Raw genomic sequence first — 18,956 nt, 5'->3', positions numbered from 1 at the left:
AAAAGAACACACATCAAATGATGCTGTACAATCCACATTAAGGAATCCACATTATGGTTGTTCTCACATGAATTTCTCCATATATTTATTTACACTAATACTCACAATGACACAAATAAAGTACAATATTGATTGACCAAAAAAAATTAATAACAAAGTATCCAATAACACATGCTTCATATTTTAAAGAATACAGATAACATATAAATTTTCCATCATGCTTATAAGGATGAGAATATCATAACCACAGATTCAGCCACATGTCTAACTAAAAATTGCATTTAGATTTCACAACTGATGATCAATGAACAACACTTGTGAGTACTGGAGACATATACTAATTGTCACACATTGGAATAGCTAAACTGAATCATAAATATACCACTAATGCCATCAAATGCAGATAATATTTATAAGAAACATTCAATTCTGTACTATAACTAAGTTTCTTAAAGGAAGTTACACAATATTTCTCAACTTACAGGAGCCAAATTATTATACACTGCAAATGCTGAAAGGGACATTTCATTTACTGTTCACCTGAAAACAGAAAATACAAAAACATTACAACTCCTTACAACTTTTGCAATTAAGATTATAGTGAACTTTGCAACATATGTGCTCTGTAAAGAACTTTACACAATTAAACTAATTAGAAACAAGCAAAGAAGGAAAAAATTATGAAAATTAATTTTTGATTCTTGCTAGTACACTCATTAGGGGATGGATTTATATGTACCAAAAAATGCATGCAAATATGCGTTAAAAACAGGCAAAATATGCACTATAAATTTCAAAAAAAGCATAGTAAAAATTGTATATTATAATCTATGTATGCTTTATGACACCACCAATAACATCCACATTCTGGTGCATGTCACTGCCCACACAAAGCAACAATTTGAAGCAATTTCCCACCTATAGATGCATATTTGCAGCATACTTTGCTAAATATATGATAACAGTATAATCAACATCGATAATTAAAAATTTTGCATTTCTGTCATTTGTATATTTATGGATAGAGACTGTTTACAAAGCAGGAAATGATGACTATCTTATTTTAGGCTTTCGCCTCAAAGAACAGGATCATCATGCACTGATACTAAAAGTTAAGCAAGAGTGAAAATGTCCTCCATTACATGCAAAATTTGTAAAAGAAATTAAATAAAGTTGCCCAATAATAAACTGGTTTTACATAGTCAAAAAATTATTGTTGAAGACACTGTTGCACAGGGTTTACAAATCGATGAAATCTTGGCACAATCCCAAAGGACCAATTTCCTACTACAGTCTTATATAGGGAATACAATGGACAAAAAATGGTCATAATAAGTTATAATTAAATAATTCAGACACAAAAAAATGCCTATTTTTTCAACTTTGATTTTGGACTCCATTATGGATAAATGGTTGTATTCCGATTTCCAAAAAATCGCCAGAAATTCGAAGAATGAACTGACACCTTCCTGTGACAGGAAAGGACTCCCAAACTTTGATAATGTTGTGCTTAGTCCTTGTGGCATGTAAGGAGGGACCCACGCTTCTCACGGTGGAATCGTGACCATGACAAAAGACAAGTAGTTGATATGTGTGACAAGAATAGACAATGTACATTTCCATGTGTACCACAATAAATTATTCTAGATACCTAAGAAATTAAATGTAATGCTTATATGTTCAGAGTAGACTTTAAATAAATGTGGCATCGGTAGTAGCCACATCGTCGTACCTTATTTATTGTTCAATCAATTCTCTCTCCAATCCTTCGGTATTACAAATTTTTAACTATCGCCCACAGCAAGCATGGATTATTTCCGATGACATTTTCCAAAGCATAAGAATATAGCATGTTTGACAAAGGAATGACACTTCCCTAAACTTCTATACTGAAGGAGGGATGTGTGGCGGAGGGTGTATTTCAGTGGGATACACAAGTATTGCATGGCATATTGTCCATGACTACTTTCATTAATTTCTCTCTTGTATCCTGTTAGTTTTCAAGGAATTAATTTTTACTTATGCTGATACAGAGGTTGCCGGCAGCCTATTTTTTTCAAATTTTTGAAGCTTTTGTTGCGTAAAATAAAGAGAGACAATTTGCTTGGTAATACTCATGGATCCCACTGTACCATATCTAAAAATGAGCCGACATTGGACTCACACGTCTCATGCTTTTTTTTATATTTAATTTGTTCTTACACTGGAATGAGAACATCACATACTTTAGTATTCTAAATATTCCCAGCTCGGTTGGGGAGGTTCCAGTAAATTCTTTTGAAGCATAAGCACATATACGTGGCATCCCCCCTAACCCCCAAGTGATGAACAGTTGCAACCAGAAGGGAAATGCACCCTTTATCCCCTCCTCAGACACAGGCACTCACATAGATTTACGAAGATAACATATCAACAGCTACCCAACAAATAATGTTACTGGTGCATGGAACTACATATGACTCATTTCTCTTTATCGTCAGTAATTGGTGGGAGGGCGGTTTTCTTTATCCTTTCGACAACTAAAATTCAGTGGCGTAGCATGGGCATTTCGAAGGAAGGGTCGTTCCCTTTTTGCTTAATAATTTACTTATGGTATTAGTTGCCACAAGTATTGTTTATTTGCCTAAAGTCAGCTTGGTTTTCAATAAAACATCATCCATGCATGTTTTAGCTAGAAAATGAGATGCCTCACTATGCAACGGATGTTTTGAACTCTGGTGTTTTATACCTTTTTGTTATACCTTTCTGCATGACGCAAGTCATTAAAAAACCTACCTGAATCAGAAGCGCTTCTGCACAACAGTAGATGTCATTGTTGTGGGCGATCCAACTACTGATTGATTCGGTTTATTTTACTTCACTTTTCTACCACTTTTGGTTAATCGCGAATATGAATATGAGTGATGATATTGATGAAGGGACACTCACAAAGAACACCTGTGCTCACGCCGGGATTCGAATCAGGGGCCTCTGTCGTCTTGGACCAGGACTTCAACTTATTTGATAAAAGCTGTGTTGATGTTTTAGTTTTTAATGCACATCGCTGTTCGTGCGATAAATTATACAATGCAGTGGCCATTAAGAAGTGGTATATTTGAGTATGGTAAAGTTACGTCAGTCAATATTGCGTATTGTAGCATCACATAGCACGAGTTGCATGAGCGCGAAGAGCGAAGAACCGGGTAGGAATTCTACCGCAGTCGTCTGCTTCAGAAGGCAGGAAGGGTCACATGAACCAATCACGGTAGACCTCTCTGCTCCGTACGCTGGCATAAGAGAGAGCATTTTCGCGTGTGTTGTAGAGATTGAAGCTTTCCCTCCAGAAAGGCAGCAAGGAATATAGAGTCTTTTACGCCGAACCTGCTCGGGGTACGGCCAGTAAAGGCATTGCAAAAAATGCTAGAACGAATGTTGTTAGTGGAGCGTTGCAAGCGGATCGCGAAAAATAGCTAGTTTAATGCCATGAAGGTCAAACATATATGAAATTAGTCAAGTTTTACTTTATATTTACAGCATTTACGCATTTTTGAAATTTTAAATTGGGGAACGCCGGGCGTACAATAACGCTACGCCACTGCTAAAATTGATCCAACTTTGTCTCTGATGTCCTTGATCCAACTTGGCTGAAATAACTTATTTTTAAAACAAAGGACAATAAAACAGAAGAGGCACACTTGAAATAAATGATTGCACTAAATTACTTCCAATATATGCAAAAAAAAATACACACATTAAATTCAAATATGCACTACTGCCTCAAATATGCATTTATATAAAGTTGAAGGCATATGATTTTTTCCCACGGACAAAAACATACAAATATGCAAAAATCTGTCCCCTACTCATCATACTAAAGGCACGTACACTTCACCCTCCATACCCTTCCTACAAAGTGGAACTTCTTGCGTACTTTGCGAAAACTACGTCTTATACCAATATTTTCTGTTGCTTTTAGAGATGCATTATAGTAAAGTTGAGTAGTTTTATGCGGTACTATTTTATTGTTATTTCTTCATGGCCAAGTCTCTGTGGACTGTGTTTGGAGGATTATTTATTAAAAGTTATTACTCTTGCATATCACAAGGAATAATGGGAAATACGAGGGGCATCCAAGAAGAACTTAAGACTCGCACAAAGCAACCATGCAGACAGATCATATTGTGCTAAAGTAATGTTAACACCACCTTTACACATTTACTCAAATTTTTACATGCTGCTATCTCTTTCCAGGTAATTGCTGGGACTGTGGAAAGTAACCCTTGTGACTAAATTATGGCTGAACAGCAATTGATGTATCGAGCGGTGTTTGGAGTTTTTGATGCTGGAAGGGCTTCCACTTATGGTGGTCAAGGTATACAAAGACACTTCCCCTTCCCTTGCCACCGTTTACAAACATGGGTTAACGAGTTCAAGAGAGGAAGAAAATCCTTTCAAGATGAACCAGCTGTCGAGAACTGTCCGAACTCCAGAAAACCTTACCCGGTGGAGGGACAAGTGGTTCGGATCCCACCTTAAACTGTAGGTCCAGTCCCGATTAGCCTTAATGTGCATAAAGTGGACTTAAAACAACAAATCAGTCAATCCAGAAAACCTTAAAAAATTAGAACTAGTAATGACAGGCAGAAGATTGAAACTTTCTGAATTAGCGCACACAATGGGCATTGCATAATCTACAATTCACCTGATGTTGCTGGAGGATTTGATGATGAGATGAGAAAAGTGTCTGCACGGTGGGTGACAAAGTTGCTCACACCACTTCAAAAGCAAGATTGGGTTGACATTTTTATTGAAAATTTGTAATTCACAAGAACTGCAAAAAAATTTCTGTTTAATGAGAAAAGTGTCCGCACGGTGGGTGACAAAGTTGCTCACACCACTTCAAAAGCAAGATTGGGTTGACATGTTAACTGAAAATTTGGAATTCACAAGAACTGCAAAAAAATTTCTGTTTAACCTAGTAACCGGGGACGAGACGTGGGTATACTATTATGGCCACGAAACAAAGCAGGCTTCAATGCAGTGGAAGCACACAGGTTCTTCTCTGCCCAAGAAGGCAAAAGTTGATAAATTAAGACGAAAGCTGTTGCTGACTGTTTTTTGGGACTGTAGAGGCCCACTGCTGATCAAGTTCCATCCAAGAATTACCACAATCAATGGTGCATCGTACGCAGAAACTTTGGCCGAACTGTGTTGTGCCATTTACCAGAAGACAGGGACTAATGACAGGTACTGGGTGAAAGTGTTGCCCGATAATGCACCACCACACACGTTTCGCATTGCTAGGGCTGCTGCGGACGAAAAGAGGCTCGGGATGATTAGTCACCCTCTTTATTTACTGGACCTGGCCTCCAGTAACTATTTTCTGTTTCAACATCTGAAGTCCAAGTTGCAGAGGCAGCGATTTGACAATGACAAATATGTCACATGTGCTGTGAATTCCTTTTTCGAGGCTCAAGATGAATTATCCTACAATCACGGTTGTGGCATCCAAATGGGAAAAATGTATTAATAGTGGGGAAGACTATATTAAAATATAAAGTGGGTGTTTGGTGGCCACATGCTATTTTGTATGCGTTTCTAAATTCATCTTGGGTGCCCCTCGTATATTGGAAAGGTGGTTACATCATGTTCATGGTAAACATTAGCCCAGTCTAGTTAGCCTGTGACACAATTGTTCACATGTAGCTATAAATCGGGCAAAGTATTTTAAGGGTAGTTATGTTTAATCAAGTGTTTAGTTTCATAGTTCATTCCACAGAAATTGTAAATATGTTACTTAATTATCAATAGAATAGAATAGTTACTTTAATGTCAAAAATGTAGTCTGAGCATTCAACCATGGCAATGGAATGCCCAAGCAGTATTTTGAGTGTCACAAGTCCATGCATGGGACATACTTACTTCTACTGTACATTTTTGTTATTGTCCCCGGTGGTAGCTGTTGCTTTGTAACAGATGTACCAGGTTCCATCTCTGGTGGAAGTATAATGCATGGTGGTTTGATCCCCCAGTAATGATTCCAATTAGTACAGCTTCACTAGTATTGTTGAACAGAGAAATTATGATTTGAAAATTAGCTTACATGGGCATCCACACTTCCCAGTCAGCAGTCATTCTTGGTATATGGGCATCTCAGACAAGGACTGCAAGGACTTTCACAGGAGGTTACAAGGCTCATGCTCGAGACTATAATTAGCTGTCGGAAGTATTTAGGACCATTTGATACCCGCCTAACCTAACAATGAAAGGGCACATAAACCCTCTTGCACCTCACGTCACGTGACGTGGTAGCAGCAACAGTCCGTATCCAATACAACAGTAAACAAATGGCTGCTTGCCGCAAAGTGATGCATACTAAATGCTTCTCCATTAAACACGCAGTATATAAATACTCAGCCGAGGAAGTATGTGTGCAAAGACAAAGATTAGAAATTGAATTATAGGTAAATATGTAGTATCGCCCGCACGGATTTCTTCATTTTTACAGAAACAACTACTTACTTGAATCAATTTCTCTGACGTTGTGGAAGTTTGTGTGAAAGTGTTTTCTTTGATCCTTTAAGCTTTCTGACCCGGAATTCCCTTTTCTTTCCTGAGAAATATTTCCAACACGCAGAGGCGATTGCTGCCATTTCCTTGCTATTTGCCTGCGTTCAATGACGTAACCCCGTGTCAGTGTTTCCAAACATGCTTTTTGTTTCCTGAAATCTAAAACCACCTGTTCGACATGTAGTGGCTGTTTATGTTGTAAACCCTTGTCCTTGTGACCCCAAAATTTTAACTGGGCTTGCCTAACCTTATCGTGTATGGTTTGTGGAGCTAATCATGCAAGAATTATGGAAACATGTAAAAAAAACAAAATCTGGTATGACTTAAGATGACCGGTCCCCTCTCTGATTTTCTTCATATTTGGCATACTTACTAATTGAGGCCTGCTAATGACGAATCTGAAGTTAAAATTTGTCGGAAACTTCTAGAAATTGCAAAAAAATTGCGAACCATTGACGCTAGCCCCATGAACCATTGACGCGTGGTTAGGTTAGTTTCGGTTAGGCAAACATAGTTAAAATTTCTTGTCGTGGTAGTATCAGGATCTAGAAATTGCAAAATAATTGAGAACCATTGACGCTAGCCCCATGAACCATTGACGTGTGGTTAGGTTAGTTTCGGTTAGGCAAACAGTTAAAATTTGGTGTCGTGGTAGTATCAGAAATATATATATTTGGGAGCGATTTTACAATACAGGGAATTTCTCCATTTTGTTTGAAATTCGGCATACTCACTAATTTTGGCCCCCTAATCACGAATCTGCAGTCAAAATTTGGCGCTCACACGTGGAAATAGCAAAATAATCGAAATTAAGTTCTTATTTCCACACCCTCGATTTCCGAATTTCCCGCCGGTTCCGGGCTCCGCCCCTGGGGTAATCGACTTACCGCCCCCAACCGCTATCGTGGCCCCGCCTATATCTATAGACTCCCTGTTAAGGGCATGTTAGAAATTGGCCGGATTCACCTGCCCCCAAATAAGCGCGAAATTTATACGTGAGCGCCAAATTTTAAGTGCAGATTCGTGATTAGGAGACCCAAATTAGTAAGTAACCGAAAATTCAAACGAATTGGAGAAATTCCCTGTATTGTTAAATTATACCTATATTTGCTTGTGAAACAAAAAATTTCGCGAAAATCAATGGTTTCCATTCCGAAAACAAACACCTTATTTTGCAATTTCTAGACGTTTCCGACAACTTTTAACTTCAGATCCGTGATTAGGGGGCCTCAATTAGTGAGTATGCCAAATATGAAGAAAATCAGAGAGAGGTCCGGTCATCTTAAGTTTATTCAAAAATCGTAATAGTACGTAATTCCAAATTTGCAGCGAATTGACAATATAGAGAAAGTCTCCAATTTTGTTAATTTTCGGTATACTAACTAATTTTGGTCTCCTAATCACGTCTGGAAATTTGGAAAAAAAAAAAGCTGATTGAATTTATATATATGTAGGTGTATATATGCGTAGTTTCACGGACGAAAATGTAATCTCCTGTCATTGTTTCCAACCACGCCTTTGTTTGACAAGAAAATGATTTATGATGTTCAATTTTAGTAAAAACCCTATTTTTTCGATCAATTTAGGGGTGAAATGAATGCTAATGGAACCTAACCTAACAGGCCTAACCTAACCTCGTGTGAATGGTTCGTGGGGCTACCCGTGGATGGTTTTTGGGGCTAACGAACAATGTTTAATCAAAATGTACAATTTCCAGACGTGACCCCCGATTTTTTACAACAGATTCGTGATTAGGAGGCCAAAATTAGTTAGTATACCGATAATTAACAAAATTACAGACTTTGTCTATATTGTCAAAACTTACCCCAAATTTTTTAACTGTGTTTGCCTAACCTAACCTAACCGTGCATGGTTCATGGAGCTAATCATGCAACAATCATGGAAACATGTAAAAAAAAATCGTAATAGTACGTAATTTTCGGTCATTAAAGTTTGAAACACTGCTTGCGCACTGCAAATCGAAAAAACACAAGCACGACGATCCTTGACGAGTGCACACCATATTGTATGTTACACAAGTGAAACAAGGAAGATAAATAATGACTCGTAATATGAAAAGTTGACACTATTTTATAGAAAAAGGCATAACTTCACCTTAAAGAATCTTCCGCAATGCAGAATAGGTAAGTATCAATGCTAACATTAACGAAATAAACGAGTGAGAGGTGTTCGGGCGATACTACATAATTACTCATGTTCAAAGTCAGTGTTTATGATTATTTTGGAATTAAACAATTGGAACTTGTGCCGGTCCCACTTTACACTGCAGGTGCAATCCCATTAGCCATTTTCCCAGTCTTGGATCTTTGATTTGTTGTGGTGTTACGATGAATCATCATGTAAATAATTTTCGGTTGCGGAAAACTTTAAAAGCCGAATACAAGTTTGCAAACAAAATTACACTCGACGTGATACGAGTTTCGGTTTTAATTATTTGTACACTTTTGCACTATCAGCTTAATGCTTAAATCACTGTAACAAAGATTTCGCATGACACTTCAATCATATATTTCAACAGTACTTACAAAATCTGCAATTATTAAAACTAACACGTAAAACACGTGTTTCTTCCAGGTGGTCAAATCACGAATGCAAATGCTAATTGCCCTACAAACTATGCCCACAAGACATTCATTAAACAATATTGTATACTTGTGTCAATATTCTTGCGATTTTATCGAATCTATCGTATGGTGTAATAATAATGCATATAAAATAGATAACTTAATTGCTTCGATGAATCAAGCTTTCTTCTTTATCTTGTCTCATCGTAATTTTAGAAGATCACTCTAGACGTGCGTTTACATTCGCGCGAATACGTAATTTGCCTTTCCTTCCTTGCTCACGCATTCGGGCTGAGTGATCAGATCACTGATCAATAAGTAGTTTATTAGAAACTTTATCAATAGAAGACGTTTTTTGAATTTGTAAAAATAATTTTTACAACCATAACCAATAACCATACTAACTGACGGACGTTTCCGTTTGTTTTCAAACTCTGTACCGAAGAAGTGTAGAACACACCATCATCACTGTCACTGCTAAGAAAGCTGGACGCTGAAAGTAAAGCGTAATAGTTGTACATTTATTTATCATTTTTATTGTTCTTAGTTCAGCGTGTGTGCAATAGTACTGTGGTTTTTCATATTCACAGCATTTACTATAGAATTATTTGGTGCTAATAGTTCGCGTACTGATGAAACAGTTAATACTCGACTCTGAAGATGACTGTCTGTGCTATGTTGTAGTGAGTGACGTTTAGGTGCCAAAGCTTTCAATTCATAAATCATTTGTACAGATGTAGCAAAATTACACAGAACAGTATGTTTCAGATAATAAATATGTGTTGTGTAGTGTGAAAATACATCTTACAGAAATAGGAGGGAAAAGGACACGTATGATGTCATGGATACATGACATTAAAGACAAATCCTTGTAGGTAGATTTGTTTCTACTCAGCGTTGTCGAACCGATTCCACATAAAAAAGGTAAGTTCCACCTTAAAAAATGAAGCTAAAAATTACTTTTCAAGGAAATAGATTTTCGAAGGCACGATAAATTGGCTCCTAGGATATTTTCAGCAGGGTTGGCATTTTGCCCGGTTTTTTTCGGTATTTTTCAGATAAAACCCCGGGCAAAACTGGGTTTTATTGGTTGTTTCAGGTTATGTTTATAAATATAAGAGCAAATTGAGAATACAGGAAGTATCTTCAATTCCTTTCAAATTCGGCATACTCACTAATTTTGGCCTCGTAATCACGAATCTGCAGTTAAAATTTGGCGACCACATCTAGAAATTGCAAAATAAGTCGAAAAAAGTTGGGGTATAATTTAACAATACAGGGAATTTATCCAGTTTGTTTGAAATTTGGGATAGCCTACTTACTAATTTGGGCATCGTAATCACGAATCTGAACTTAAAATTTGGCGCTCACGTATAAATTTGGCGCTTATTTGGGGGCAGATGAATCCGGCCAATTTCTAAAATGCCTTTAACAGGGACTCTATAAAGAAAGCCGGAGCGGAGGCGGGGCCATGTTAGTGGTTGGGGGCGGTAGGTCAATTACCCCAGGGACGGAGCCCGGAATTGGTGGGAAATTTGGAAATCGAGTGTGTAGAAATAAGAACTTACTTTAGATTATTCTGCTATTTCACGTGTGAGCGCCAAATTTTAACTGCAGATTTGTGATTAGGGGGCCAAAATTAGTGAGTATGGAGAAATTCCCGGTATTGTAAAATTGCTCCGTAAGACTGTTGTGTGGAAAGGAAGAAGTCTTCATATCGTTTCCATGTTAGTACATGGAGAATCATAGCGGTAATTGAGAAGGTAATTTTGCAATTTCTAGATGTGACCGCCAAATTTTAACTGCAGATTCGTGATTACAAGGCCAAAATTAGTGAGTATGCCGAATTTGAATTCAAATTCAAACCCTCAAAGTTAAAGTCTATCTACTCACAGGAATATATTTCCCACACTCTCCTTCTATAATCACCCTAACTCTCGGCTAAGGGACAGACGTCATTCCATCCGGAAGCAGCCCAGTGGAGTACCGACATCTTCAACCTCCCCCCCCCCCCCTGTGTTTCAATCAGTGTATCGAAACGGAGCTACGTGTCGTCACCCTTGGCGACGCACTTAAGTGCTCAAAACAAACAGTGTGTAAACAACAAAAGAAAAGATAAATCACCAGTCGTTATTTCTTTATGCAATTCAGCTCTAAAAATTATTTTAAGTTTAACGACTTCCACCTCACGACATGCAGTTTAAACAATTGACAGTATTCTAAACAAATAATACTGCAAAACTTATGTAAAGAAATATTTTTTTCATGGATTAGGGTATTAATAATAAGGTAAATACAACAAAAAGAAAAACACAAATATAATCAGTGCCACAAGGTCAGGAACACTACTAGTAAATAGGGGTCAAACGAGAACTCGATGGGCCCGAGCCCCTCTGCCCCTCCCTCCCTCCCGGTTTCGACACCGGTGGTGATGTGATGTACATATATGACACTATTTTCTCATGAAATTGTAGCCTGATTTGATCTAAGATGAGAATTTTTCCAGCTTTGTCCCCTCAAAAAGCTGATCCAGGGTCCACCCAGCATCAAATCAAATGGTACTCGTTTGGCGGGGTTGTAAGTACAGCTGGAGCATGGTGCTGATCACATCACCTCCAAGATGTCCGGCATCGAAAATATTTGGGGCCCTTACCCCATATCCTAAATGTGCCTTCATGGCACGGTGCTACATGCACAGGGAACTTTGACTTTACCTGTGATATTGTATTCGTTTCTGTACCTCTCAGTAGCTATGTTTATTTTTTATATGCACATATACGATGTCAATGGCTGAGGAGGCTTACTTGTCTCCACCCCCCACATTGCAGGGTTTTGCGGTTTGTAAATCTGGCGCTGCCCCCACTGATGCTCGTGTGAAATCTAAAATAAATTATTCTCAGGGGATCATTATTATGTCAAGTTCACCCCAGCAACAGCACTAGAAAAAGTTGCTGGGGACACAGGTTTATCCTAAATTTTTCATTGGGTGGGGTTGGTAAGGGTATATTTGTATCTAAAATTACAATAAAATGGGCCCTTGTGAAAAAAATGCTGGGAGGGGGGTGGATATCCCTCGCTTGGGAGGCAGGAGGGGTTGACACAGCCAATATTCCTCTAAATAACATGTGTAAAAATGCATATTCGGGATAAAGGTTCATTAAATTGTTTTCTTGTTCTATAGGACCCAGAGAAAATGATAGTCTCGGTACTAGTTTACTATCCTTCGGACAGATTTCTTCATTTCTACAGAAGAAACTACTTACCGTAATAAGTTCCTGTAGTATTGTCTAACATCGGGAAGGTGTTCTGTGTGTAATTTAGGTAACTTTTCCGTATCTTGGAAACGGATTTCTTCAAATTTAAAAGTTGGGGCAGGTGACTCCGGCCAATTTCTAACATGCCTTTAACAGGGAGTCTATAGAAAAAGCCGGAGCGTAGCGGAGCAGAGGCAGGGCCACGTTAGCGGTTGGGGGCAGTAGGTCAATTACCACAGGGGCGGAGTCCGGAATCGGTGGAAAATTTTGACTCGAAATTTTAAATGAAAATAGTAAAGAATTGCAATTACTTGGATCGAAAAAACGTCAATACACCTTAAAAAATGTTCCGCGAAGCTGATACATAAGTACGAATGTCAAAAATTGACGAAACGAAGAATTTATAGGTGTCGGAAGAATAGTAAATTTTTACCGATGTCTCCTATAGGGGACAATGGTTGGGTGCCCCCCCAGTTCACAATTTAATTTTGAATACTTGCATCATAAAAATAATTTCTGTGCTGTGGAAAATGAAAATAATAAACATGCCATTCTACAATTTTTTTGCTGGTGTTAGCCAAATTTTAAAATCTGTTTCATAGAATTGTGCAGATTGGCATGTTGTTCAAGGTGGTCCCACGGTTTTCAAGATTAGATAAAACAAATACGTAGCCTCTAAAATTTAATGGTAATATACACGGATTTAGCCTTGTAAATTCAAGTTTTGGCACACCAAAAATGTTTGAAAACCTCAAAGGTGTCTTTTGATGTTTTGATTTAATTTTCGGAGAATTGGTGTTTAGAGTATTCAAATATTTCTGGAGTGCAAAAGTGTGAATTTACAAGATCAGAGCACACATATATTACAATCAAACCAAATTTGTTTTTTGCTGTCAATTAGAAGTAGTAGGGCTTGACAGATGGAAAATGGACCCCCCCCCCCACACACACACACACACTCACTCACTCTCTCTACACCATTATTGTTGAGTTGTTAATTTTTTATTCCATGATCAAAGCTGAACTTTTTAGTTCTTTGCAAGAAAGCACGGTCTCCCTCCCCTAGATGAAGAAAGTTTGTAAGTTTCTAACGGTAAATGTCTGTTATATCCGAGACACAATTCTTCATTTTTACAGAACAAGCTAATTACGGAAATGAGTTTCTGTAGCATTTTGAAAGTTCGTGGTGGAATTTTTCAGCATAGAATGCTGCACAACAAGAAATAAGCACTTTTGATATAATAAACTTGCATTTTGTGCAACGCGACAACATTATGCTGTTGTTTCCATTATGTACCTGCAGATGGTGTGAGCGTCGAAAGTCTCACCAGTGTTTCCAAACATGTTTTTTTTTTTATGATAATTTTTTTAACTGTGCTTACCTAACCTAACCTTGCCGGAAATGGTCCGTGGGTCTATCGTGAATGGTTTTTGGGGTTATCTGTCAATTGTTTGTGATGACATAATGAACACGAAATTAGGTATTTTTCGGTTAAGAAGGTTGAAACACTGCATACTCACTCCAAATTGACAAAACACAAGCACGAAACACAAGCAATGATCCACAGCTGTTCGTGCCATATTGTATGTTCCGCAAATGATGAAAGGACCCAAAAGAATTACTCGCAATGTGAAAAATCTAAGTTATTTTCGTGTTAAAAGCATAATGGCACCTTCAACTATGTTCCGCAATACACAATTGGTAAGTACGAACCATTTGAAACCAATTAACCATTTCTAACATACGAACTACCAACTTTTTCATTCATTTAGCATCAAACATGAAACTCTTTAAACACACTGTTGGCCAAGTGGGATTTGCTGGATTGTGTCTTTTCATGTTGATGCAAATTAAATCATTTTATGCCAGATAGCTAGCTGTAACAGTGACACTACATTTTGGTTATTGGTACTACTATGTGTGTTTAGATTGATTTTGATGATGAGGAGGAACAAGGTGGATTGATTTAAATCAAGATTTAAATTCAGTGATTTTTTAAAGTGAAAGTAAAGTGTTCCCCTGTGCTTAGCACCACGCCATGAAGGCGTACAGGGGGTGTGGGGGTAACGCCCCACACTTTCTTGATCCGGTCGTGAGTGGGGGTGATGTGATCAGCATCACGCCCCTAACCGCCTTTACCCCCCAGGTACCCATGTTATTCGACGCTGGGTGGGCGCCGGGGCCACTTCCAACGTTAGAAAAGTTCCCGGATTTGAACCGGCCGGGGATCGAACCTGGGACCTTTAGCATGGTAGTCAGACGCGTTACCGACTGAACCGTCATTATTGTATTAAATAATAGAATAATGTACAAAAGGAATTTGGAAGCACATTTTAAACTGTAAATAGTGTTAATATCATTAAGCTGTAATTAAACATGGCACCTAATATCTTGCAAACTATCATAAAAAAAAAATCTGACCGATTTTACAATATCGGACGCCTCTCCGATTTCTTTCATATTTGGCATAATCATTAATTGAGGTCTCGTAATCACGAATCTGAAGTAAAAATTTTGGGGTCGCATTTTGAAAATGGGAAAGAAGCGGAAAGAATGTGCTTTTTTTCGAAATACATGTGAATTGTTTTAAGAACATAATGTTAACTATGCTTGCCTAACCTAACCTTACCTGGAAAGGTTCGTGGGGATATCAGGGAATCGTTTGATGGCCAAGTGTGAGGACGTACATTAACGAAATCTTAGTTTTGTAGCACTATAATGGCAAACAATTTTTCCACACGGAATCTCCATTTTCGTAACATACAATTGAACGCTCGATGCACTGTTGCCAAACTTACCTGTAATCAAAGCAGTCCATGCTTGTATACGGAACTTACCTGTAATCAAAGCAGTCCATGGTTGTATGTGGAGAATGATCGTGGTAATTGAAAAGCTTATTTTACAACTTCTACACGTCAATTAACAATTTCTACACGTCACCCCCACATGTTAACATCAGATACTTCATCTGGACTACATATTTCGTGAGTATAAGAAGTAGGATAGAAATTACGGATGCATCCGGTATTTTAAAATCTCCTAAATTTGGCTACAAAGTCAAAAAAATATTTCAAGTTACAATTATAAAGTTTTATTTTCACCGGAAGAAAAGTTACTGCAATTATTATAGTTTCATTAACACACTAAACAAACAATTCCATGGTAGGTTCATATGTACAGTATCAGAAATGGAAATATACCATGCGTTCATTTCGATCTTCAGCCGAGAGATCGGGAGAAGCGTGGCGGGCGGTGGTGACGGAGATTCCTACATTTCCGGCCTGCAAGGCCCGTTTATATTTATGGGCATATGCAAACATTTATGTAAATATTGCAAAACTAGCACTAACCTGTGTTATAAGAGTTGTTCAAAGTGATGTCCACCTACATTCACTCATTCCTGGCATCGTTTGATGAAATTTTGATACACACGCAAAAGTTCTTCTTCCGTAATTCTTCCAAGTTCTGCCCTTATATTGTCTTTTAGTTCGTCGATGCTATGAGGGTTATTTCGGTAGACTCTATTTTTTAAGGTTCCCCACAAATAATAGTCACATACAGTAAGATCTGATGAACGTGAAGGTCATAAACCTCTAGAAATTATTCTGTCATCAAACACTTCCCTTATAGCATCCAAAGAATCAGCGGTGGTATGGGCTGTGGCTGAATCTTGTTGAAAATACCCATATTGTCTCTCATTATCTGGTAACAACTGAAATTTATAAGTGATAGCGAGGTTATAGCAGCTGCCGAACACTGTTTTGCAGACCAGGAGAAATCTTTTTTTTTTTTTTTTTTTTGAGGGGTTAGAGAAGTTGGAGCAACAAAGTACCAAGTGTGTAGACCTTCGGGGAGAATACGTTGAATAGCCTGAAACTTTCGTGACTGTAGCTAAACTCCTTCTGGGTCGGGCCGAGAACTTATCAGCCACCCCCCCCCCTCGTAACGTTAACCTTGCGGCTGGCATTTCAATCATCTCACTGACACAACACACATACACACTGCAATAACACAAACAAGTAACAGCAAGTAACCAAGAATAACAGCCCGACCCTGTGGCCGAGTGGTTAGCACATCGCGCTGCGATGCCAAGGGGCCCGGGTTCGAATCCTGGTCGGGCTTGGTTTTTTGTGAATGTCCATTCATCAATTTCATCATTTCATCACTCATCCCCATCTTCGCAAATTAGCCAAGAGGCACAAAACGCGAAGTAAAATAAACTCAATCAATCAAACCAAGAATAACACACTTGCACACAATACGAAATTAACACACTCTTGGTTTACATCTGCTCGTCACTATATTCACAGCTCTGTCTTCATCTAGTCTCGAAGGAACAAAAAACTCGAGCTCGGAGATTTCGGATTGCAAGGAAGCTCACGAACACCATTGACTTTTAACGGTTTTGTCTGCAGTGTAATCTTGATACAGTGTTGCACATTCGAAACCTCCAAACGATCCCCATCGACACAAAACTCTTTCAAGGATATAAACTTAAGTAGGACGTTACTTCTCAAAACTATGATTAAAATGTTTATTATCTGTGGCTCTTAACATTGTTTCTAAAGCATATTTATTTGTGTGATGAATTACAGAAGATCTTTTGCATGTTATAACACAGGTTAGTGCTCGTTTTGCAATATTTATATAAATGTCTGCACATGTCCATAAGAATAAGCGGGCATTACAGGCCGCAAATGTCGGCATCTCCGTCAGCGCCGCCTGCCACGCTTCTCCCGATCTCTTGGCTGAAGATCGAAATGAACGCATGACTGTATATATATACATATTTTTTTATTTGCTTTAATCAAACTGTTCAAATATTTTACACGGCTGTTTATCAGAAAAAGCCTTTCTATTAAAAAAGATATATCTATTTATACGGTTCCAAAAAAGAAAAGTAATTTTAAGTGCATTTTTTAAGAAAATAAAAATCATCAATAATAATTTAAAAATAAAAATCATGATTTTTATTCACCCTGAGGAGGAATTATAAATTAGATAAGAGGAGAAACAAGATAACATGCCATGTATTACACACAGTTTGAAATTAGACAGAGCAGAATGTTACTCTAACCACCCCGTGGTAATAGGAGCAGATAAACAGAGCTGTGCAGTATCAAGGTTTCTCCTACCTGCTGCTTTTTGCTCCTTCGAACAGGTTTTTCTGTTGCCAGGCCAGTGAGTGGACCTGTGTCTTTACCTGGGTTATACCCTTTCAAGTCACATTGTGTGTGTTTACATGATAAGTGTGATTTTACAACATTCAACATCCACTAGGTCTGAAAAACTTGCTGGCCCTCTGCCAATACATGGCTCCAAGCAATTCCTCCCCCATTGACAACTACAATCAGTGTTGCCTACTCATATAACTGAAATAAAAAAGAGCTTTAGTCCTAGAAAGCTCTGGCTTTGTCAAATTGACAACGCGTAAATTCAAAATTGTATTCCGTACCCTTTCTTACCACATGATGAGCTTGGCACCCTCAGTACCTTCAGTTCGCCTTGAACTGTGGAGTGAGTGATACTGTCTGGGTTGAATTGCTGTCCAGTTGACAAATTATTTGATATTATTTTATCTGTGTAGTCATTCTGATGAAGCATTATTAACTTTAACGTAACCAAATTTGCCACATATGTTTTCTGTTTCAACAAGGAAAGAACAATTGTTTTGCAAGACAAAATTAAAAAAATGTGGTTTTGTTGCTTTACACAACATCCATCTATTAGACTTCCAGAAAACCTGTGATAACCATGAAGGGAAAAGAGGACGACAAAAATGTATTGCAGCCATTGTTCCAAAGCAATATGTGGAGTATATCGGACAAATAGCTATTTTAAATGTAACTATGAACGTTAATTCATGTCAAAACTTTTTGTTTGTTACTAATACTATCAGAAACAAATTGTTAGTAGCCAATTTTAATTGCCAATAAACTCTCCTATAGATCAAAATGACTAAGAGGTAACTTCTTCTCAAAAGAAATAATAAAATTTTCAAAAATTGTTTCCTTAAATTCACTTTTCAGTTTACAATAACATTGATGATTTTCGATGCACAGATCACTCACCACACTTCCAAAGGAAAAAAACAAACCTTCTAAATAGAAAGGTAGCAGTTTTTTCTCCATTCGCTCAAATGGAATGATTGCTTTAACAAAGGCTTCCATAGTTCGAAGTGTGTCTTCTTTCCTTCTTTTAACCTTCTCGAAGTGTTCGATAACAGAAAGTTGCCGGTTTGTTACTTTTGTTCTCGGGCCTCCCCGACGGCATTGTGGTTGTGTCCTCACGTTGTAATCAAGTAGTCCCAGGATTGATACCCCATGGAGGCATCACAGTGGTTTGGATTCAACAAACTGTATGTCCAGTCCCGATTATTTAGCCTTCATGTGCATAAAGCCTCTCACTTCCATTGCGCTTAATCAAGGAATCCTTCTGCTCCCATGTTATTTTGCAATTCAGTGATTACAAAAGAATGTAGTTTTATCTGGAGCATAAAGGCTTTCAGGCGCAAACTAATGTATTCACTGTTGGCTTTGGGATGCTGCGGAGTGCACCACAGAAGGA

At 38.0% G+C, this 18,956-nt stretch overlaps 2 protein-coding genes across 4 annotated transcripts in view; one reads left to right on the top strand and one right to left on the bottom strand.

Moving 5' to 3' along the window:
• LOC145980723 (ribosomal oxygenase 1-like) overlaps positions 1-9,325 on the bottom strand; it is a 43,906-nt gene extending 34,581 nt beyond the window's left edge. The window contains exons 1-2 of the mRNA XM_083113786.1: positions 9,096-9,325; positions 483-540 (exon numbers count right to left, since the gene is read on the bottom strand). Of these exons, the coding sequence (XP_082969912.1) occupies positions 483-524 (42 nt within the window). The 5' untranslated portion in view covers positions 525-540; positions 9,096-9,325. The remainder of the gene's footprint in view (positions 1-482; positions 541-9,095) is intronic.
• Positions 9,326-9,598: 273 nt separating this feature from the next.
• LOC145980974 (uncharacterized) overlaps positions 9,599-18,956 on the top strand; it is a 56,288-nt gene continuing 46,930 nt past the window's right edge. For all 3 annotated transcript variants that reach the window (XR_014440907.1, XM_083114064.1, XM_083114063.1), the window contains exon 1: positions 9,599-10,058. The gene's annotated coding sequence lies outside the window, so the exon portion shown is untranslated. The remainder of the gene's footprint in view (positions 10,059-18,956) is intronic.

This window comes from Lepisma saccharinum, chromosome 28 (genome assembly GCF_977018435.1).
Source record: "Lepisma saccharinum chromosome 28, izLepSacc3.1, whole genome shotgun sequence".
Lineage (NCBI taxonomy): Eukaryota > Metazoa > Arthropoda > Insecta > Zygentoma > Lepismatidae > Lepisma > Lepisma saccharinum.
This window is presented reverse-complemented; position numbering and strand designations above follow the sequence as displayed.